The sequence below is a fragment of the Sturnira hondurensis genome, unplaced genomic scaffold (genome assembly GCF_014824575.4).
Source record: "Sturnira hondurensis isolate 20B ecotype Veracruz unplaced genomic scaffold, ASM1482457v3 Scaffold0014384, whole genome shotgun sequence".
Classification (NCBI taxonomy): Eukaryota; Metazoa; Chordata; class Mammalia; order Chiroptera; family Phyllostomidae; genus Sturnira; species Sturnira hondurensis.
The window spans coordinates 15,258,406-15,282,649 of NW_028087015.1; the positions used below are offsets into that span (position 1 = coordinate 15,258,406).

Consider the following 24,244-nt stretch of genomic DNA (forward strand, 5'->3'; position numbering starts at 1 on the left):
CCCAGCACCATCCACTGGTCCCTGACCCCTCAGGTAATCACTTTAATACCACACAGAGGCACAGAGCAGAATCTCCCAGGGAGAGAGGGGGCTAGCAAACCCAACTTTGCTCTGGGAGGGGAGCATTGCAACTTGTAAATTTCCTGACTTCACTCAAGCTTCTGGAAACACCAAAACAACAGTCAACCTTGAGAGGGGGGGAATTCCCAGTGGGAATTTATGTAAATATGGCCAGTTATAGAAAAAAGTATAAAAAGCAAACCATGGTTTGGACTATTTTTGGCTTTGGAAAGAAAGCCCCGAGTAGAGGAGGAAGCCAGTGTTTCTGAGGTCACTTCCAGTTCAGGGTGCGCTCAGGCATGTAGCCTTCACCAGAAGTCGCTGTCCTCCTGGGCTCTGCGGAGGTCACTGGAGGCCCACGGGTCCACCGTGGGTGGACCATGCGGGAGCCGCTGATAACATCGGAGGCCCAATAGGCCTCCTAGTTCACTCCTCACTCCCCTACCCTGCCTGGGATGTTTGGGACCATGGCTCCCTCCGTGGCCCTTAGCTTGCCCATCCAGGTTTGTCCCTACTTGGTATATCTACCCTTGTTTTGACCTTTGTGCCCCCGGGGTTTGGCAACTGGTGAGTGTTAGGATGGGTGGGGTAGGGGGAAGTGGCAGCTGAACTACAGTCCAAAATGGCGGCTGAACTACAAAGGGGGGGAGCAGAAGACAGCTGAGGTCAAATCAGAGCCGAAAAGGCGGGCTTTATCCGCATAGAACCTGAGCTGGAGGAGAACCACCAATGATACATTGCCGCTTTGTCCAAAGGGGACCAATCCCTAGCTCCCAGGAAGAGAGCCAATGAAAATACCGCCCCCTCTCGCACCACATTCCTTGCTTGGGTGTGAGTTTCATTCTGCAGCTGGGGGATGTCACTGGGCAGGCAAACCCCAATAAAGCACTTTATTGTCTGATTTTGTGTCTGATTGGCATTTCATTCTCCAGGAGCCTCAGAAAACTTTTCAGTGAGCACAATATCAAGAGCTATTGAAAAAAAGGAAGGAAAGGAGGGAGATGGGACAGTGAGAGGAGTGGTATTTCCTCTGTGATCTCATGGTCCCCACCCACAGTTTCTTGTCAATGAGGCAGCACACCCTGTCCAGCTCGGGGTGTGCCCCCACTACCGCGCCTGCATGCACAGCCTTTCTGCAAAGATCCATAATGGAGGTCAGGGGCTCCTGGCGCAAAGAGGCTAAGTTCCAGTGCGAGGGAGGGCTGCATTGGCTGGGACATAGGCCATCGCCTTTGGCCTGGCCCTGCTCAATGTATTTGGCAGCCAGCGGAGGAGTCAGCGCCCGGTCCCAGTCTCATCTGGTAATCCTTCTGGACTTCCAGTCCCGGGCATGGTGACGTCGGGCAGGGGTGGGGGAAGGGGAATCGGTCATGGCTCTGGCCCGGGGCAGGGGTGGGGGAAGGGGAATTGTTCACGGCTCTGGCCCGGAGCAGACTCTTCCCACCCACTCTTCCCACTCTTCCCGTCCCCCCCTGCCCCCGGACTTATCCTCGGTGTCCAGTGTGCCCCTAGGATTCCCCGGTCTTAAACCCTGAGTGAGAATAGCCCCGGAGCCTAGACTCCCGCTGAGGAGACAAATGGGTTCGATGCCTCCGCTGAGAAACTTTCCCCCCCTTTGCTGGAAACGAGACACCCAGGGCGCGCCAGCCGCTACAGTTTGGACGTTCATGATCAGTAACGCTGTCCCTGGACCTCCAACTAAGTCCTCATCCCAGTGGCTGCCGGAGGGGAGGGCGGGGCCACTTGCCGCCCTTCACCTCAGCTTTCGGGTTCTTTGGTTACCCCTTCTAGGTCTGCGCGTGCATTTCTTAGCTCTGGGGCAAAACAGCCTTTCCGCTGTCCCTGCAGTGCAAAGAAGCCTCTCCTGGGTTCTCAACTTTTGTCGCTGGGGACTCCCGCGGGCTGGGAACCCCAGACACCCGCCTACGCTCCGCCTCCCCGCGGGTCCCCGCCCACAGCAGCTGCTGCCATTGGCGGGGACCAGTGGCTCCTCCCACTTTGAGGGGTTCTCTCCAGCATCTAGTTACTTTAGTTCACCACGCGCTGCGGCCAGGTGCCAGTTTCACCACCCTGGAGCGCGCAGAGCTCTGCTCTCCTGGAATCGCGGGGGAGAAGGGGGAGAAGGGGCGGTGACCTCGGTAGGCTTCCAGAGCTCCAGACTTCCAGCTCTTGCCCTGGCCCCCGGCCCGAGCCCTGGCCGACCGCCCGCATGGTGCTGCTGGCGGGGCCCGGGCCGGAGGGCGGCGGCGGCGGCGGCGGCGGGGGGCGCTGCGTGTCTCCGCAGCCTCCGTCCCCACCTCAGGAAACGAAGGCCAGGGAAGACCCCACCAACTATGAGGAATACGAGGACTTCTCGCATCTGCCCGACACCCGCAGCATCGCCTCGGACGACTCCTTCTATCCTACCCTAAGCGAGGAGGAGTACAGCGACGGGAGTGCGGAGAGCATCCCAGAGGGAGTCTCAGAGGGCTTCCCGGAGGCGGCTACTCTCCTGAGCGCCGCCTGCACGAACAACGTGGGACTGCTGAAGGCACTGGTGCGGCGGGGACCGCGCGTTGAGGAGGTGCAGGAGACCGATCCTAATGGCCGGGTAAGCAGGAATCTCCGCTGAGTTCGGGTCTCCTCCGCCGTCCCTTCCACTCCCCGCACAGGCAAATCCCGACTTTGTCCAGGTCCCCCAGAGACTTTTCCACTGCGAGGAGTGCCTTTTTCTCGCTCTTTGGGCGTGAGGCGCAAGTGAAGCCTCGGGTGGCCTGCCAGTCCCTGGCTGGAGGTGGGGCCAGTTTGATTTGTTTGAGGTCACAACCCCGAGGGAGACTCAGCTAATCCCTTGTCCTCACATCATTTCCTTCTGGTTTCCCCCCCCCCCCCCCCCCCGCCCCTAACCTTCTGGTCGCTGGATCATTCCTGGGGCTCTTGCTCCAGGTTGACTTATCCCAGTGAGAGGCTTCCAACCCAGATCCCCTCTCACCATTACTCTTCTCGCCTGTAAGGGACAACCCCTTCCTCCCACCTCCTCAACTACCCGCCCTGCTCAGTCGTTCGCTGCTGCCGCTCCTGCCTGTTCTCGTCCACATCCGAGAGAGCTAAGCGGCTCCTTCAGGCCACCCAGGTTCAGAGTTTCTTCCCAGATCTTCTGCTTATTCCGCGCCCCGCCCCCCCGCCCCCCTTCATCGGGCGACCCGCGTGGCAACCAGCCAGCGTCATCTCCTCGACTTGGTGTCCCCAGGGCCACTGCACTCTCTGGCGCTCTCCCCTGCCCCCGTCCGTGGGGCAGGCGGGGGTGGGGGTGGGGGTGGGGGGTGGGGGGTGGGCGGTGGGGTTGGGCAGAGATGCGCGGGATATCTATGGGTTAGTTGTGCCAAGACTCAGAGACAGCAAGAAACTCACCATTACTCTTCTCGCCTGTAAGGGACAACCCCTTCCTCCCACCTCCTCAACTACCCGCCCTGCTCAGTCGTTCGCTGCTGCCGCTCCTGCCTGTTCTCGTCCACATCCGAGAGAGCTAAGCGGCTCCTTCAGGCCACCCAGGTTCAGAGTTTCTTCCCAGATCTTCTGCTTATTCCGCGCCCCGCCCCCCCCGCCCCCCTTCATCGGGCGACCCGCGTGGCAACCAGCCAGCGTCATCTCCTCGACTTGGTGTCCCCAGGGCCACTGCACTCTCTGGCGCTCTCCCCTGCCCCCGTCCGTGGGGCAGGCGGGGGTGGGGGTGGGGGGTGGGGGGTGGGCGGTGGGGTTGGGCAGAGATGCGCGGGATATCTATGGGTTAGTTGTGCCAAGACTCAGAGACAGCAAGAAACATTTAGGAAAGGAAAGAACAAGTTGGCTTGCAAAGACTTGAGGACTGGCTCGTAGAACACAAGCCATTACTCACGTGGAGGGAAAAATCACAGAGTGAACACAGAGGCCAAGTGCCCCTTGATGTGCTGCAGGGACAAGCAGCAGTCTCACCTGATTGTCACATTTCCCGGCCCGAGGGACATCTGCAGTGTCAGCATAGCTCAAATTGGGGACTGCAAGTGCTTTTGCTCAGGAGCCCACAGCTGACAGAAGACAGGTGCTTTTTTTGGCTTGGGAACTGGTGGGACCCTGTGTAGTTGGTTTATCTCAGGTAAAGCAAAGACTTTTGGAGGCAGTGGCAGGCAGGTGCAGTGTGGTTGCTTGTGGTGTGGTGGGGACTTAAGCAGGAGAGGCTGATGAGTGGCTGACCTGGGGTAGCTGAGTGAGAAATAGGGAACTGGGGAACAAACTGGTTCCAGCATGCTGCTGTCCAACCTTGGGGCCACAAAACTCACTCACTCACTGCCTGCAGGTTCTTAGGGACACCTTCTTGGGAGGTCTTTCCTCCTCCCCAGTCTAAGCCAGCAGCACCTGGAGCTGGGTAAGGCCCATCCAGGAGTTCAGGGATTGAGGGTGGTATTTGAGCAAAGACATAGAGAGGATATCTGGGGGAGAGCATCTAGGAATAGGCAGTGGTAGGTGCAAGAGCCCTTTGGGTGGTCAACACGTTACCATGATTTGTGGCAGTAAAAACCTCACAGAAAGCCCTAGAGCAGGGGTGTCCAACCTGAGACTCGCAGGTCGCATGCAGCCCAGGATGGCTATGAATGCAGCCCAACACAAAATTGTAAATGTACCTAAAACATTAAGAGATTTTTTGGGGGGGTTGTTTTCATTAGTGTCTGTGTATTTAATGTGTAGCCCAAGACAACTCTTCTACTGGTTGGCCCAGAGACGCCAGAAAGGTTGGACACCCCTGAAAGGGTTGGACACCCCTGCCGCAGAGCTTTGGTGGAGAAGAAGGATAGTTCATTGTATCAACGACAGAAGGAACAGCCCGCAGGTGTAGCCCACGGCCAGCTTCCTGGAAGAAAAATGTCTCAAAGCGTTGACAGCTTTTCTGAGCCGTATTTGTCAAGCTGCTGGTGTCTGGTCGGTTAGGAAGGGTCCCTGTGTGAGCTGACAGATATTTCATTAGGTTTGAGTAACTAAGGATCAGATGTGTTTTGTTTAAGAAAATACGTTCTTTCCTGGTCCTGAGACTGGTAGAATGATAGCTATGGCTCAGCTCACACTGTTTCTTCTAAAATGTTGATTCCTCTAAAAGGATTGCATAGTCTAGTACGCAGCATGTAAATGTGTCAGCTATTTCTCCAGTAGCAGTCCAAGTGTATGCTCGCTGTCTTTTAGGTTGTGGTTGTTTCGTCCCCTGTGAACTAGGGACAGTGAAAGCTGCCATAATTCTTTTTCTTAACTCTTCTCTTCCACCTATTATTTCTAGGGTGGCGACAGCTCCGCAGACGGCACTGCAGCCGAAGGAAGTGTTTGTGCCGTCTTTGTTGTTCAGAGGGCAGCTGGAATGTCAGACAGGCTTTGAACCAGATTTTAAGCCCAGGTTATTTAAAATATTGTACCCCTTGTCTCGGTGTACGGAATTCTTCTTGGGCATGTTTAAATTCCAGGGCCTCAGGGAAATTTTTCACAGGTCCCTCCACCCATTCGCTTTGTTGGCTAGCGAAGTCTATACCACACACCCAGTATGGGAGGGTATCTCCCCTTACGCCTGAGGGGCTTCCATATTTTAAGGATGTGTACTTCTGATGGGGACCTTGATCTTGACAGATAACATGAAAAGTTTTGTTGTCCGTGGTGGTTTTTCGAAGGTTACAGAAGATGTATGAAGTTTGGACTTGGCTGTCTCTAAAATGAGAAGCGAGTTGTTTGGAGTTCACATCCCGTCATTCTGCATTTTCCAGGCCTCAGCACTGGTGGCCTGCGTGTGCACTGGTTAGTACAGAAAGTGAGTGCTGGCCTCATGCCTCTCCATATGTGCGTTGAGGGGAATCGGGCACAGGGAAAGGGGGTGAGGAGGGAGAAGGGGGCCCAAGGGGCTGGTGCAGAGAAGTGTGTCAGCTGAAGTGTGCCTGGGAAAACCTGGGCTTGTGATGGGCAGGCTGACAGATGTCAGCCTCTTCTTCCCTCCACTGACTGTGGCTGGGGTGCTCTGGGCCTAGTAGCCATGGAAAGGCCCCTATGTTTTTTTTTTTTTTAAGATTTTTTTATTTATTTTTAGAGACAGGGGAAGGAGAAAGAGAGGGAGAGAAACATCAATGTGTGGTAGAGGCTCATGTGCCCCCTACTGGGGACCTGGCCTGCAACCTAGGCATGTGCCCTGACTGGGAATTGAACTTGTGACCCTTTGGTTCACAGACCCCTACTCAATCCACTGAACTACGCCAGTCAGGGCTGTTTTAGGTTCACAGCAAAATTTAGGGGAAAGTACAGAGATTTCCCAAATACCCCATCTGCACGCATGCACAGCCTCTCCCATTATCAACATCCCCTCAGAGTGGTAGATTTGTTATAATCAATGAATCTATAATACATTGACACATCATTATTGCTCAAAGTACATAGTTTGCATTGTGGTTCATTCTTGGTGTACATTCCATGGGTTTGGACAAATGTATAATTTATATTCATCATTTTATCATAAAAAGTACCCCATGTGATTTCGTACAAGTGTATTAGTTATCTATGGCCACAGCAATGCTGCCTAACAAATAACCGAAACCTCACAAATGTATACAGCAGCAAACATTTTGCTAAGGGCAGCCCAGCTCAGCTGATCCTGGATTTGCATTCACTGGGGTCATCTGTGGATGGCAGAAAGGGGGAAGGGCTTGGCTGGGGTGACTGCTCCATGTGCTCTCTCATCCCCCAGCAGGCTGGCCTGGGCTTCAAGTGTTCTCCATGGCAGAGCAGGGTTCCAGGACAACAAGTGGAGCCAGTAAAGTTCAATGTCACTTCTGCCGAAGCAAGTTTACCCTCTTAAGTGTGAATTTGCTTTTGTTTGTATAGGATGTTATTCACTAACCATAGTGTTTATTTACTTATTTTTAATTTATTTTTATTAAGGAAAATTTTAGATAGGTACCCAAGTAGCGGGTACTAAGATCCTTCCTGTCCTAATCACCCAGCATCAATAAGCGTCTATCTGCTCTTGAAGGCCTGCTTTAATTTTGATGGAAAGGGCTACATTAAACACTGCTTTTTATATGCTTGTGTGAATGAAGGTTTTAGAAGTTTAGGACCGCCGGCACTGGCTTTGGGCCAGAATGGATTTTAGGGTTATTGGTCCACATCATTACTGGTTGATGAAAGTGGGGCTCTGAGAAGAGGGCATCTAGAATAACAAGAGAGTCAGGTTCTAGAGCGCCCCTGGAGCTCCTCGTGATGCTCCTTTAAACCAGCACGCGTCCCCGAGGGGCTTCTGAGCTTTCCACCTTTGCCCCGTGGCTACACCTGAGAAATGGCCCAGCTAGGAATTTGGGGTGGTTGGGTTGATTTTGAACACCCAATTTCTTTTCCATCTTATACTTGTAAAGGAATGGGAAAGGTGTTACAAAAATCTAAAATAATAGGGTATACAAACTTCTTGGAATCCCATTTATTCATCTAACATTTATATTAACATATTATATAGACTATAGATCAAAACTATTTTGAATGACAACTTCTGATAGATATGACTACACTACAGGAAAAGCTATAAGCATTATTTAACTAATTGTAAATTACTAAAATTCAAGCCATAATAAGCAGAGCCTGAGGTCAGTAGCTTTTTAATAGTTACAGCATTGCTCAGCTTTTCCCTTTCTTCCTGAATCTGTTATGGTAATCTTTACTTTTCTAGGAAACTGTCCCATTTTTTTCTAAGTTCTAAAGGTTAATAAACCTATGGCATTTTATAGTTCTCTTTTTAAGCTCTGCTATAATTGTGATACATCCTGTTTTTCTCTTTGTTAAAATTTAAAAAAGATTTTATTTATTTATTTTTAGAGAGCAGAAGGGAAGGACAAAGAGAGGGAGAGAAACATCAATGTGTGGTTGCCTCGGCCCCTACTGGGGATCTGGCCCACAACCCAGACATGTGCCCTGACTGGGAATCTAACCGGTGACCCTTTGGTTCACAGGCCGGCACTCAATCCACTGAGCCACACCAGCCTGGGTGTTTTTCTATATTTTTAAGATTGTGCTGTTTCCTTTTTGTGACAAATATTGTCAAAAGTATTTATTCAGCTTTTGCTTTTGATCTGTTTCTTCACTACGCCATCAATTTTTGGTTTCCTTTTTCTTATTTTTTCTTTCAGGTTAATTTTGCCTATAATTTCTTGTCAAAGTATCACTTTTGTTTTTCCCACAAGTTTTTTTTGATATATTTTTTAAAGATTTTATTTACAGACAGAGGGGAAAGGAGAAAGAGAGGGAGAGAAACATCAATGTGTGGTTGCCTCTTGTGCCCCCCGCACTGGGGACCGGGCCCGCAACCCAGGCGTGTGCCCTGATGGGGAATCAAATTGGCGACCCTTTGGTTTGCAGGCTGGCTGGCATTCAACCCCTGAGCCACACCAACCTGGGCTTTCCCACCAGTTTTGATAATGTAGTATTTTATTATTGTTCTGTTCTAATTTACATTATGACTTCCTCTTTTTTACCCAGAAGTTATTTAGAATTATGTAAAGATTTTTAAATATATATTTTTAAGCTTTTAAAAAAATTTAAACATAATTCAGAGAGTATGGTCTGTGTGAAACTTCTTTGATATTTCTTGAGACTGGCTTTACAGCCTCCTGGGCCAGTGATTCTAAATCTGAACTGTGTAATGTTCTATGATTTCTCTAAATTGAGTCAAAACAGTTACATATGTAAAAACTATACATAGTTTCCTTTAATTAAAAGAAATAAGGATTTAGAGAAGTTGTTAAAATTTGTAAACAAAGAAAATATGTTTATTCAAGATGATTGGGAGGTAGTTCCTCTAGACAACCTGGTGGGATGCATGGGGGGTGTGCGCGTGTGTGTGGTGAGGTTAGATTGTAACAGGTGGTAGGATATTAAGAATATTTGATGTCATTCAGTGTGTGTGTACATCAAGGAATTTGAAAGGGGTAATATTTTTAAATGGTGCTCCTAAATTTGAAGAAAGACAGTTGAAGGTGGATTTTATTTACTTCTACTAAATCAAGCAAATGTGAAATCCCGAGTGACTGTTGGGTCAGCGGCAAAATTGGATTGGAGTGGTGGAGAGCAATTCCAAAGTTACGTAAAAACGAGTGCTTCCAGAGGCGTGTCTCTGTCAGCTGTGGGTATCCTGATCCCAAGTGGGCATGTGTTGGGATGGAGAATGGAGCACTTGTCCCTGGCTTCTGAGATTTAAGTCTTGAGTGAGAAATCACCTCTGGCGAGGGACGGTCCAGCTGAGAGGTGCAGGCGGGTGGTGGGGAGGGAGGCTGAGGAAGGGGCGGGAGCCATGATCATGGGTGCTGCCCACCGAAGGGCATTAAATACATTTATGAGAGCACATTTCCTGAGATAAGGGAGGACGCATGGAGTTGGTTAAAAACAAAAGTCAGACAGGAGAATTAGTCTGAGTGAAAAAAGTCCATCTCAAAGGATTAATGCTGTGTGATTCCATTTACATAGAGATGGAGAACAGACTAGGAGGTGCCTGGGTTAGGGCTTTGGGGAGGGAAGTGGGTGTTAGTTACGCTAATGGGATAGCAGGAAGGGTGGGGGCCTTGTGGTGAGGGAACAGCCTTGCATATAGATTGTGGCTGTGGTTACAGGGAGCTCTACCTGGGTCGAAAGGGCATGGAACCACAGACGCAGACCCAGACACGCGTATATGAGGTAACATCTGAACGAGCTCTGTGGTCTTAGCCATGTCCTTCTCGTGGCCGTGCTTTTGTACCGTTAATTATGCAAGAGGTTGGTGTTGGGGAGGGTCCCAGAAGGGGCGACTTCCTGTGGGTCCAGCACTATTTTGAAATTGAGAGTTCAATAAAAATGAAGGAAGGCAACTCTTAGGAACAGTTAAGATAGTAAATTGTATGTTATATGTATTTTATCACAATAAAATACTGGAAAACAGTGAAAGAGGGCATGTATTGCCTTCCTTTTGCATCCCTACCTTCGTGAGTAGATCCTCATTTGGAAACTAAAGCAGGATCAGACCCAGTTAATATGTGAGGCTGGGAGGCGCTGGGAGTATGGGCTGTTTGAGCCATTGCTACTGAGCATCGCCTAAAAGGCTTTTCCCAAATGCAGGATCCTAGGCCCCTCCCTAGACAGACTGGACCAGAATCAGCCATTAACGGGGGTTTGAGGCGATTGGCCTGTACACTTGTTGGAAAGGCTCCAGAACATTTCTCAGAATAGAAAACAGGTTTGGTGCCCAAGATGGCAGGCTTAGGTGGGTTATGTGATCGTGGACAAGTCATGAGATCTTTAGTTTTCTCCAAAGTCCCATCTAGAAAATGAGGACGCTTATTACGAGATAACAGTACCTCACAGAGGTCCAGGTGGAATAAATGAGTAACTTGTATACAGTGCCTGCCACAGCAGAGGCACTTAGTGAGTGGAGCTATTGTGTCTGTGGGTGAGTTAACCTCAAGATGGTTTTCCATTCCAGTCAAGGGAAAAGGTGGAAGCCAATGTTTAACCAAAGAGGAGCCATCAAGAAAATATCACGTCTACTTGGCGAGGACCCCTTTGTAACCATGCAAATGTGGTAAGAGGTCAGATCTCATGTTAAGTGTTCAGACTACAGTGAAAGCGGCTCTCAGTGCCATGCATGCAAATGAAGCCAGGGAGTGAGGAGAGGTGAGAAAGGGCAGAGAAGTGTGCCGGGGCCGTGTGTTGGTGTCTCTTGGGAAGCATCTTTGAGAACGGTGGCTGGAGGCCAGGATGCTGCCTTAGGAGTGGAAGCCGTCTGTGGCTCAGAGGGGAAGGGGAAAGATCCAGACTCTTGAATGATGAAGAGGAGAGCATTTCAAGGAGGCAAAGGAAGGCAGTGAGGCCAGAGATGGTGACAAACCTTTTTTCTTACAGGCCTTATTTCTTTCTTCAGCATTTATCATGGGTAAAATTTAGTGCAAAGAGCCCTGGAGTTGGAGCCCTTGTCCACCCTGGGGCTCTCAGGGACCGATTCTGCCACTTGCTCTGCTATAAATAAGCAGTGCAGTGGGTTCCCCAACTTTCTGTTTCTGTTTCTTGACATTGTGGAGCCAGGCATTCCAAAGGGCCTGGCCCTCCCTGCTCATATCAGGAAGATCAGTCTGTATCTCTTCCTTCTAGCCCCCCCCAGCTTTTGTATTTCTAAACCCGAGGGGCCAGAGTCTTGTGCTAAAAATAGCGGTGGTGACAGAGCTCCTGAGTCAGTTTTGCTGGCGCTGTGAGTTGGGCTTTTTTTTTACGTAGGCGTTAGATAATGGGAGGGCTTCTGGGAAATGAAATCCATTTGCAGCAGCACCAGGGTGCACTAGGACTCAGCTGGAGGGACTCGGAAGCTCAGTGTTTGCATCGTGGCGTCCTTTTGTTACCTAGACACGCACCTCCCTGCTCTCACCATTGTGCTTCAGAGGACCTAGGTGGTTTGGGGGACCTGTCTCATCCTCAGCGAAAGGGGACAAAAGAGGCACCGAGGAGCAGGAGAACAAGTAACTATGTCATGTCTTGTCACGCACACATCCTCCTTTGATGAAGATTGGGCTACAACAGGCCACCTCTGAGGTCCCAGGCTTATACTCCATGCGCTATCATGGATGGCAAGTCTTTTTCCACAGATGTGTGTTAGCCTTATAGGAAAATCAACTCATCCAGCTGGCCTAGAGCTGAGAGTCCCATATCCCGGGAAACCCCTGTGCAAACCAGGGTAGTTGGTCAACCTACCTATTAAGGTCATTTCTGTGTTGGGACCACACGCAAAGTGTCATTATCAGTGAAGCCAAAAGACGCATAGACCACAGAATTCCTCCTTTAGCAGAATTTGGAAACCCAACTTTGGAGCAAAGCTATTAAGTTGTACCATCTGGGGACATCCCCACTGGGAGAGCAGCATTTGCCTTTGTTGCTTTGCTTGGACTCTTATCACACAAGAGAGTCATAAGGCAGAGAAGCGACAGACACATTGGGTGGGGAGAGTTTGGGAGACGGGGGGACTGCTTGATCAGGAGGGCCCATGGGGCAAGAGTCCGGAGTTAGGGGTTAAGTCTCCACTGCTGTCCACAAAAAGGGGAATAAATACATTTCTCTAAACAAATTCAGTTACTTAAAATGTATCATGGAAGCTGTGGAAAATTTGTTTTTAATAGAAATCATTAAAATTTTTCTTGGGCACAAACAAATCTAAATCCATTGGGTTGGTTTAGGATGAGGCACAAGTGTATTGAGTTAATTTTTAAAAACCTTATCTCATTTGTTAAAGGGAGTGACTTACAGTAACTCTACTAATAATTTTATTGGATCCAGGAATACTTACGGTACTGTTAACTTAAAAAATTTCCTAATGTTAATTCAGTGAAAATAACTGAAAAAAGGATCAACCTTTTTTTGCATCTGGCAAGTTAATCTACCGGTTTGCAGATGGCTTGACTTTTTTTCTTTTCTTTTTTTCTAGTCTTCTTTATTTCAGCATTTTATTTAATTCTAGAGAGTGGGGATGGCAGGGAGAAAGAGGGGGAGAGAAACACAGATTGGTTGCTTCTCTCATGTGCCCTGATGGGGTCCAGACCTGCAACCCAGGCATATGCCCTGACCAGGAATCAAACTGGTGACCTTTCACATTGCGGGATGATGCCCAACCAACTGAGCCAGCTGGTCAGGGCTTGATGTCAACATAAGAGTTTTTAGCAAATTCATGGAGGCTGTTTCCTTATCAATAACATGAGTACTTTAGAAAAATGTCTCTGTAAAAAGGAAAAAGACCGCTCCCCCAGGAGTGGATATTACTGAATGTTTGCTATTAAAACATATTTCAGTCCTTTCAGATGGCTATGACAGAATACCATACCCTGGGTGGCTTATAAACATCAGACATCTATTTCTCATAGGTCTGAGGTCGGGAAGTCTAAGGTAAGGGTGCTGGCAATGCGTTGTCTGGTGAGAGTTGGCTTCCTGGTTCACCGATGGTCGCCTTCTCTCAGTGTCTTCTCATGGCAGAAGCATGTTAAGCTTTTAAATTCTGAGTCATGGGAAATGCCCCAAATGCAAAGTGAAAGGCAAAGTATTCCCATGATGGGGCTCTCCCTCCATGACCCAAACTTCCCGAAAGGCCCCATCTCCTACCAGAATCACAGTGGAAGTTAGAATTTCAACATGAGCATTTCGGGAGAGCGTGTAGACATTCTGTCTGTAGCAAAACAGTATCAAGTGCTGAAGGAATAATTAGGTTATGTATTTGAAACATCTTCCAGTTGCAGAAGAGTCATATAATTTTTCAGTATTTGAATAGAACTGTGTGAGCATGATTTGTACTCAGAAAAGCCCAAGATTGCCCTGGCTGGGTGGCTCAGTTGGTTGGAGCCTTGTCCTGCGCACACAAGGTTGGGGGTTTGATTCCTGGTCAGGGCACATAGCAACACCTATGCTGTGGGACGATAACACCGATAACTGGTTGGGTTGCGTATGGGAAGCAGCCGATCAATGTGTCTCTCCCATATCCGTGTTTCTCTCTCTCTCCCTAAAATCAATGAACATATCCTTGGGGGGGATTAAGAAGAATATCCCAAGATCTCTACCTGGAAAATTGGGTGGGTTCACCTGTAGATGATCTCCATCTCTAAAAATATGGAAGTATACTCTTCTGTGATTTAAAAAAATGCTTAAATGACTATAATTAAATAATTGAAGTAGTCATAGGATGTGTAAAAATAGAAAAAATATTTTTAAAGAAAGCTAATTTAAGGCCTTAAAGTTCTAAGTGATAGGAAATGCACCAAATGCAAAGTAAAAGGAAATAATTTGAAAGGGAAAGTAAAGAAGAATGAATATTTTAAAGCCAGCTGTTTTGATATATAATTTACATACCACACAATTCACCCATTTAAAGTGCACAGTTCAGTGTTTGTTTTTTTGTTTGTTTGTTTGTTTTTTTAGCATACTCACAGCTACATGCAAAGATCAGGACAATTTTAGAACATTTTCGTGGCCCCGGATAGAAGCCTTGAAGTCTTCAGCCATTGCCCCTGCCCTCAGCGCCTCCAACCCTGAGCAGCCACGGCTTTACTTTCTTTATATTCTTTATAACAGGATTTTTATGCAAACACTCAATCTTTGTAACTTCATATCAACTTCTCTTGACATTTTACTCAGTAAGTGGATAAATGCAACATTCATGTCATCCCTGGCAGTGCCAGCCATGTGCGAGATGACAAATGTCACATGTGCCAGTTCCACCTTCCAGTGTCTTACAAGAAATTTTCTATAAGTTACCATGTATGACAAGGAATTAAGTTTTCAAAAAGTGTGCAAAGCCCCAAGCCTGACGTATTGCACTTCGAGTGCTGGGCCCTGTGATCGATCCTCTTACTCCTCTCTACTTGAGCGCCTTAGGAACTCGCCCGGACAGGAGTCTGGAAGCCTGCACTGGGCTCAACACACCCTCCAAGGGTTCCGATGCAGCTCACCTTTGAGAACCTCCTGTGGCTCACATTTACATCTTCTGACTAACCGGTCAGCTCAGCCTTGGAGGTTTTCTCTTCCTCCTAAGGAGCCCTGGGTTTCTGTTTTGAGAAGGTGGAGGTCGATGTCCTCCAGCTCGTTTGACCCCTCACTCTGTTCTTCCTCCTGTGTGTGTATTTTTTGGGGGGTTGTGATGAGTAGCTGTGTTGAGAGCGGGTCCTGACTGGTTTTGCCCTTGATTGGCTCTCTGGCAGGGGCTTGGGAAGTACCCAGTAAGGGTATATGCCTGTGTCTCCTGCAGTTTCTGTCTCCCTGGAGAACCTTGATTCACACATTCCCTTGGGAACATTACCTGCTGGCAGAATCCCCCAGCTTGTATAGCTGATGCCAGCTCTTGGCCTGGGACCACTTTCCTGAACCTGCATTTGAGGTCAAGTGTGGGATTTCTCCTGATAACCTTCCGGCATGTTGTGCATTACATGTTAGTAGCACAACTCCCTACACCTTTGCTCACACTTTGTGGCATGTTTCTGTTGCCTCCAAAGGCAGCTCTGTGACGGGGCAACCTGTGCAGTCCTGTGCCCTGTGCCTAAAAGTGCCCAGTCATTGGTGTGATGCTCTGCTGTTGCTGCCTTGACATTCATGAGTTTGAACTGGGGGTCCTACATTCTCATTTCGCACAGGGGCTGCAAACCACATAGCCGACTCTGGTTGCCTCCATGCCTCTAGTTGCCCCTATTTGCAACCGTGGAGTCAGCCCAGCCTCCCTCACCTCCCCCATCCGGTCACTTTCCAAGCACTGTGAAGTCCCTGGTGATGGCCCATCACTTTTCATTGGGGTCTCACTGCCCCTTTAATTTGGGGCTTTGAGATGTCTCATTTAAACAGATGCTGCACTTTGTTTCTGGTTTCTTGTATCTGAACATTTTCCATTCTGTTCTGCTACCACTTCTGAATTATTTTCATATGTGTGGCTTGTATTACAACAGTATCATCTTTGCAAACTCTTCTTTCTAGGCCCCTACTATTGTGGGGCTGAATACCTGATGTTCCACTGTCTCCGTTTGTGTTGCAGAAGCTGGACTCTCCCAGCCTTGGCAGATTGGTATTCTCCCTGGAACACATACCTACCCCCCCTCGCTTCTGCAAGTCTGTCTCAGGTGTCACCTTCCCCATGCACTTCTTTCATCCGCCTTTTTTTTGGATGGCTTCTTTGACTTTGAACTCCCACTTGCAACTTGTTTAAGAAACTCCTTTCCTTCTGTTTCCTTTTATAATATTATTTTATGTTCTCTCTAAACTTGATAAACTTCATGAGCAAAGATCTTTAGCATCATTGTTTATATCCTCTTCAGTCTAGTAGAGTTTGTTGCACACAGGAGCTTGCTGGATAAAACTGGGATACTATTTCTTGCTGCTAGTTATATACTCTTGATTTTAAAAATACAGTTTTGTGGATAGTGTAAAATACAGGTCCAATTTCATTCTTTTGTATATGGATATATAGTTTTTGCAGTACCATTTACTGAAGATACTATCCTTCCCCTGTTGTGTATTCTTGGTGACTTTGTCTAAAACTAATTGACCACACATGCTTGGGTTTATTTCTGGGCTGTCTATTCTGTTCCATTGATCTATGTGTCATAACGTTTTCTCTTTTTTTTGGTCAGTGCTACACTGTTTTGAGTACTGTAGCTTTGTAATATCATTTGAAGTCACAAATCATGATGCCTTCAACTCTAGTCTTCTTTTGCAAGATTGTTTTGGCTATTTGCGGGTCTTTTGTGGTTACATGCAAATTTTAGAACTTCTTTTTCTATTAATGTGAAAAAACCACTAGAATTTTGATAAGGGGTTGTGTTGAATCAGTATATGCTATGGGGACTACAGACACTTTAACAATATTAATTCTTCCAATTTATGATTGGAAATAATTCAAGATATTTTTCCATTTATTTGTGCCTTTTTCAATTTATTTCATCAATTTTTATAGTTTTCGGTGTACAGATCTTCACTTTCTTGGTTAAGTTTATTCCTAAGTATTTTATTTATTTTTTGATGCTATCATAAATGGGATTATTTTCTTGAGTTCCTTTGTGCCCAGGGCTTGGTTGGTGTAAAGAAAGGGAACTGATTTTGCATGTTGATTTCATACCCTGCAACTTCACTGAGCTTGTGTATTTGTTCTGAGAGTTTTTGATGGAGTCTTTAGGGCTCTCTATAAGATTATGTCATCTGTAAACAGAGATGATTTTATGTCTCCCTTTTCGATTTGGATGTTGTTTGCTTCTTTTTCTTGCCTGATTTCTCTGACTGGTATTTCTAGTACTGTTGACTGGAAATGGTGAGTGTGGGCATCCTTGCTGTGTACCAGATGCTAGAGAAGAGGCTTGCAGTGTTTCCTCGCTGGTTGTGATGTTAGCTGTAGGTTTCTCATTGATGGCCTTCATTGTGTTGAGACTTCTCAGCCTTGTCAGTACTCACAGCTGTTGGCTGCATAGTCTTTGCTGTGAGGATCTGTTCTGTGCATTGTAGGATGCTGAGCAGCATCCCTGGTCTCTACCTGATAGATGCCAGTAGCACCTCCCCCTGCAAATACCAAAAATGTCTCCAGACATTGCCAAATACCCCCTTGGTGGATGCAGGGGAAAAATCATGCCTTGATTGAAAAATCACTGAAACATAGAATAAAGTCAGCAAAATTGTTCGAGTTGTGAATGTGAGTGCTTTTTTATATGGAGAAATTCCTGAGGTTGTACAGGGATCTAGTGTTTGGCATGCCTGGTTGCTCTCTTCTGCCACTTCTTACTAAAAGTTTTGTCAAGTGTTTTATTTTTGTTTTATTTTAGGTTGGGTAGCATAATGTTAACACCCAAGAAGGTAAAACGAATCATTTCCTTTGCAGCAGCTCATTAACAACGGGTAGCACATAGAGGTCAATGCACCACAGCTTAAAAAAACAATCAGTACAATTGGGGACCCCTCCACTATAGAATGGGAAACTGTACCCATATCACAACAACAGTCATCCCAAGAAACACGACAGCTACATCCACCCTCCTTCATGGGGTAGATCCATAGAATTTGTCAAGTAGATCAGCTACTTGATCACTGGAGACTCGGATCCAGCCACCCTCACAGACATGGTGGTGGTTGACCGCACCTCCTGAGTGGGCCTCTGACAGCTGTTCCTCCCATAGGCCATAGGAGGGACCCTGATCCGTGACCCCATGTGCATCCACAGAGCCAGAATCTGCACAGAAGGCGGACCCTGAGATTTGGTTTTCACTGTCCACGTAGTAGACGCCTCTCTTACCCCACCCACAGATCATGAAGCACACGGAGAGCCCCATGGCTTTATACTGATAAACTATGTTGGCCGGCAGCTTGGAGGCAGCTGCTCCTGAGATGTGTTCCTTGTTTCGAAGCTCACAGATTTGGTGTTTCCGAGCCAATAGCCATTCCCAGAAGCTACAGTCTGCTGTGTCCTCAGCCATGGTGCCCAGTAGGTAGGGGCTGATGTCTACCACCTTTATTGTCTGAGAAGCAAGGTAGGTACCCGCTGTGGCTGAGAACCCACTGCAACAATGACTCCACATTGAAGCTTGAAGGCCAGAGTGATGGTTCCATGAAGCATTTAAATTCTCAGCCCCTTTGGTATACCCTGCTGGGTGCTGCCAGGCTCAGCCCATCACTGGGACCACCTGGACCCAGGTCCAACAGCTCCACACAACCTCTGAGGCTAAAAATCACGTGCTGGTTCATCAGTAGTGAGTTCTATGACACTCTGGCCGGCACCATGTCTTGTCAGGTGTGTTTTCTAAAGTCAAAGAATGTGCAGCTTAGTAGGAAATTTTGTCTACCAGCTCTCCTGAGGTGCTGCTATTCCGTAAAATGAGAAGAGCCCTTAATTAGAGTTCCCAGCACAGTCCGCACTTCTCACTTGGAGTGTTTGTTGCTAGAATTTTAACATTCGACTATATTTTCCTCTGGGAAAATATTCATAATAGGACAAGCTGTGCTTTTAAAAATGTAATATGAGGTTAACCCCAAGAGGCATGGCACATTCTCTCCACATTGCACGCAGTTTGCCTCATGATTGTCACTCCACATTTATCCAGTGCCAGGGGGACACGTGGAGGCCACCACCACATGCTCATTGGAAGTTTAATTGGTAATGAAGCTGATGAGGAGTCACAGATGACCCATTTCATACCTAGCAAGATAGAGCAATGCACAGTCTACCAAAAACTGTGCATACGTTTTTGATCGCAAAGGGAGTTATATTAACTAGAAACACTAAAAAAAAAACACTGCAATTCTTCCTTATAAGAGAAGTAACACAGAAAACAATTTGCATTAAACATGCATCTTGATTCTGCATGAAGTTGCCTTCCTTTCCCTTTAATGGGTTTATTTATTTAACAAATACGAGTACTTATTGAATGCTTGTGGCCTGCACCATGCATTAGCATTGGACAAGACAGACATTCCTACTCAGATGGAGTTCACGTGCTTTTGGGGGAGAAAAACAGGAAACAAGATGGTTAAGACACATGTGAAGTGCTTAGCAAGTGAAGGAGTGTTCCGTGCTGAGGAGAAAAGGTAAAACAAGCCATGTAGGCGTTGTCAGTAATGGGCTGATGACATCCCCCTCCTTGCTGAGGGGAGCCTTAGTGTGAAGACTCGCAGGAAGGGAAAGTCTTCTTGCCTTATGGCACGGCTGTCTGGGGGGAGAGTGGTCCAGAGGAAGCAGTAAGAACAAAAGACCATGAGGTGGGAATGCCTGGAATGTTCTGAAACAATTGGAAGGCCAGAGGGGCCAGAGGGGCCAGAGCAGAATGAAGGGAGGGAGCTGGCGGGAATGTAAAGAAGGAAGGAGACTTGGGCAAGGAAGGTAAGGAGGGAAGAAAAAAGACCTAATTTCACTCGGAAGTGCAAGTTTCAGTAATCTTTTGAAATTTGGTGCTCTTTCAAGGGGGCAGGTGTTTAAGGCCAAAGATTCTTTTTTTTAAGTTTAAAAAAGATTTTTATTTTTAGAGAATGGAGAAGTGAAGGAAAAAGAGAGGAAGAGAAACATCAGTGTGTGGTTGCCTCTTGCTTGCCCCTTATCGGGGACCTGGCCTACAACCCAGGCCATGTGCTCTGGAATGGGAATCAAACCAGCGACCCTTTGGTTCAGAGACCTGTGCTCAGTCCACTGAGCTACATCAGCCAGGGCTGGGCCAGTGATTCTGAATGACTGGTTGTAGTGAAATTCCTCATCTGTCCCTTTCTGCTTCATTGGATTAACCTTTTCAGTATTTGTATAACTGAACCATCAGCTATTTCGTGGAGGCATAGAGTGTTGGAAAGTGAGGCTCACACACATTGCCTTTGGTTGACAAATCCATATGTGGGCTCCTCTTCTAGTGTCTTGAAGCATCAGTTTTTTGGCTCTGACTTCAAGTGTGAGCGGTCATTTCCATTTGACACAGGAAATTTAAGAATGTGATTATGTGGGTTTGTGGAGCATGAGGCTTTGCCCTTGTGAAAGGAAACCCGGGGAGAAAGCCCTAGAACTAGAAAGCACTTCCTGGGGAGCTTGTGGCCTCTTCTGTCAGCCTCCGTCGTCTGGCTGACCAGCAAGCGGCCTGCCTAATAGGTGTTTGAGGTGACCTGAGGAAGAGAAGGTGTTAGCCTGTGGTGTTTGATGGTTTTCTACATGGTGTTGAGGGTACCACATGGGGCATGAATAAGTCAGAACTGCGGTTTATTCCTGTATCTAGGGTTGGATACAGGACAGTGCCTCTGAGCCTCCCTCCTAGGGCCCCTCTCCTCCTTCCTCACCTGGAGCAGATGCCTCCATCAATCACATTTCCCAGATCTTCACTGATGGTTCTCCATGCCAGGCTCCTGAGGGAGAAGCACTGGGGGACAAGCCCTGAGGCTCTGTCCACGAGGAACTCACAGATGGCAGTATAGTCTGTGATAGAGGCCCAGAATTGTGGGTCGTGAGAGTTTCTTCATCAGCTATGCTCTGTGCCACGTTCAGTACTATTTCTTTCTTTTTAGCGCGTGACATTACGAAATACAGAAATGCGGTCCTCTATGAGGGAGAAAGAAAGGGCTGGCACTGGTGTCACAGCCTGTGTCTCTTTACCTGGTTGGAAATCACTGTCTGAGTCTGATGCACTAAAAATACAGTGTGCATGGGGGCCCTGTAACTCAGTGTGTGTGTGTGTGTGTGTGTGTGTGTGTGTGTGTGTGATTCTTCTCTCTCTTCCACACAGTTCATGATTACATTCAGGCCAACAGAATGGTTCTCATCTTTAGTCTTTTCATGTGTAATTTTTCCTGTGCATCATCTTAATTCATAATTTAGGAAATTGTTATTAGTCTCCTATAGTCAGGAGATTCAAATGGGGAAAGACCTTTCCGGTGCAAATGTGGCCCTTTTCCAATACATTTACATGTTCCGGGTCATTACTCATTTGCTTCTTAGCTTTTAACTTAACAGCAGTGCAAATGGGGGCCTATTGAGATGCCTTTCCGTCATCAGGACATTATTGATGTGTTTCCTGGCTGAGCAGCAGTATGTGCTCTGTGAAGAGGCTGGGAAAATTTTTTCTTGCTGAATTTCAAGAGGCAATGAGGTTGGGCATTTGGAGTTTTCATTGAAGCAGAATGTCTCTGATCTTAGTGATTTGTGAAGATCCTTCTGGAGAGAGCTTGATTTTCCCTAATGATCATACCACCCCTACTCCTTTGCCTTTGACATTGAACACTAACATTTAGTAGATGTTTTTTCTTGCTTCCAATAGAAATATTTATGTGTCTGCTCTTTAATGGAAAATGGGCAAAAATAGAGAGAAAGGTATTTAACTGCAATAAAATGGCCCCATGTGGCCCTGACTTGTCAAAAATAAAATAAAATAAAAAGAAAAGAATCAAGGAGAAGAAAATAAAAATTAGAGATCTACACTATACACTATTGGAGATAATAAAGCTGTCATTTCACGTGATCTCTTGGTCTACTTATTTCTAAAGTTTATCCTGTAAGTAAGAGTTTGGATTCTGCCTTTTTTTCTCTTATAAGCACACTTTGAGATCATTTATATTTAGAAATCTTGATTTTAAAAACCCATTTCTGCATATGTCATCATTTATTCAATCATTTGTTGAACATTTTGGTTGTTTTTGAAATTTTGCTGTAAATAGAATGCCCTGATGAGTGGGTGTCCTAGTTTATTGGAACACTCCCTTTCACATTAATTCCTAGAAGGTATATTATTGGATTTAAGAGTATGAGTCTTTTAAAGGCCATCTTGCTTTCCAGGAAGATTGTACTAACTTCTCCTTCCATCAGTCGGCTGTGAAATGGCCTGTTTTGCTGTATCCTCATCACACTGTACATTTTAATTATTGAAAATATTAAAATGGCTCCATTGGTCTTTGAAACATTAAAAGTCAACCATACATACAGCAAAATAATCAGGTAGCTTAGAAAGGTAAAATACCTAAGATAAAATCACCTGTCTTGGAGATAATTTTTTTAGGTGTAACATCAGAGTCATTTAATGTAATATGGTACATGTGATTTGCTTTTTTCCTTTGCAACTTATTGAGGACATCTTTATATGTCAACAACTACACATTGTTATTTTAATCACTGCAATGCATTTTATTTTCTGGATATTTTCATTTATTTCCCTAATACTTCTTGGTAGGCACTGAGGTTATATACAGTTTATGGGTAATGGAACAATTTCCATATATCCTTGTATGTTGATCTAATTATTAGAAAATCGTTGGGTCTTGAGTGGATCTAGAGTTGGGTCTTGAGTGGATCCATGTGGTGGGTCCTGTTATTTTCACAGATAATTCTGCTTCTCCTTGGAGCAGGAGTAGGTTTTTTTCTCTGTAGTGTCACACTTGGCCATGCTACTTTCTCTGTCAAGTTCAGTATGAGAAATGATTTGTATAACTTGGGCTGTCAGTTTTAAGCCCCTGTATGTGATTTGCCAAACTCTCCTTTCCCTCTGCTATGAGATTCACAGTATTCCAGGAGGAGGTTCATCTATCAACCTGAGTTCTAGAGGGAAAACAGCATGGAAAAGGCCTACAACCCACCTGAATGCACACGTCCTGTGAGCAAGTAGGTGTTTGTCAAAAGCCATTGCGGATTGCTTGTTACTGCTGCAGGAACTAACTTATCCTTCCTGACAGAACAGATAACAAATAACCCTCTAGAAAGAGTGTACCTACATGTGCTCACTCACAGGGCATTAGAGAACTTTTCCTACTACACGTTGCCAATGCTAGTTATTTTCACTCTGTTTAATCTTTTCTAATTCATGGCTAAAAAAATGATACCTCACTTTAGTACATGTGACTTTGATTAATGATGTTTCAGATTATATATTTTATATAACAGCTTTATGAACCATTTAGATTTTTTCTTTTTTTGATTTTCTTCTTCCTATCCTTTGGTCATTTTTTTATTAGTCTGTATTTTCTTCTTGAGTTTTAAGAATGTTTGAAATATGCTAACAGTACTATTCTTTATCTAGCATATCTTCCATATTCTTTTTCCAGTCTTCATTTTTTAAAAATCTTATTTGGGGTTTGTAGAAGTTCTTGAATTTATGTCTTCATATCTTTAGTCAGTTTGGGAAAATTCTCTGCCACTATCTTGTCAGGTATTGTTTTGTCCCATTTTCTTTTTTCCCCATACTGTGACATCAAATTCACAAATGTTAGGTCCTTTCCACTATGCTCCATCTGCCTTGTATGGTTTTTTTCCTATCTTTTTCATCATTTTTTCCCTGCCTGTAGATTTTTATTTAATTCATCTTTCAGTTCACCAATTCTCTTTTTAGCCTAGTCTGATTTAGCCTAGTCTGATTCTCAACTCCTTTTAAAATTCTTATTTATTTATCTATTTATTTTAATTGTTGTTTAAGTACGGTTTTCTGTTTTTCACTCCTATCCCAGCTCACCCCAGGCTTTTTAAATTCTTACTTTCAGTTTTTACGTATTTTATTTCTAAAATTTTTGATTCTTTCTTATAGATTCCAGTTCTCTGTTAAAATTCTCCATTTATCATTATTCTCTGTTACTTATTAATCAAAGTTATTATAAAGTCTGATAACTCCAGTGTCTGTATCTCCTGGAAATGTTTTCTATTGCTTGTTATTCTCTTGGTCCCATCTCCTGGTGTGTCTGGTAATTTTTTTTGAGTGCTAGACATTTTATACAGAAAATCGAAGTAGCTCTAGGTGGTGCTGTCTTCTTCCAGAGAGGATTTCATTTGCTTCTGGCAGGCAGTGGGGCAGGTGATAGTAGGTAGGCTGTAGTCTCCGTAAATTTTGGTCTATTTCTGTCTTATTCATCGGAGTTTCCTATGGAGAATGTGGCATGGTTAATGAGCCTGCCATCCTTAGCAGGCATGAACTTCAGTCTTTTCTCCTTAACCTTGAGACTGTGATAGACTCTGCCGAATACCTCTGACCTTTATCTACTGCGCTCTGCTTGCTTCCCCAGACTTTTAGCTTATGAACCAGCAGATACCACCAGGAGGAAAGTGGTGAGACTAGAGGCTCACCTCGGGGCTTTTACCTTCTTTCTTGTATATTGGGCCTGCAAGTCCTGGTTTTCTTGGAAGTCTGGTGCCTCCAAATAGATTTATAAGAAGTCACCCAGTCTTACTTGTTTGCAGTGGAAGAGTAGATGTGATTGA

The 24,244-nt window shown here is 45.9% G+C and overlaps 1 protein-coding gene and 1 pseudogene across 2 annotated transcripts in view; one reads left to right on the forward strand and one right to left on the reverse strand.

The window, feature by feature from the left end:
• The first annotated feature begins 2,156 nt into the window (after nucleotides 1-2,156).
• ANKRD33B (ankyrin repeat domain 33B) overlaps nucleotides 2,157-24,244 on the forward strand; it is a 63,447-nt gene continuing 41,359 nt past the window's right edge. Inside the window, exon 1 of one of the 2 annotated variants that reach the window (XM_037063008.1) lies at nucleotides 2,157-2,650. In XM_037063008.1, the coding sequence (XP_036918903.1) occupies nucleotides 2,270-2,650 (381 nt within the window). In that variant the 5' untranslated portion in view covers nucleotides 2,157-2,269. The remainder of the gene's footprint in view (nucleotides 2,651-24,244) is intronic. The other variant, XM_037063007.1, reaches the window with a different exon arrangement.
• LOC118998688 (proteasome subunit beta type-5-like) lies at nucleotides 17,562-18,296 on the reverse strand (annotated as a pseudogene).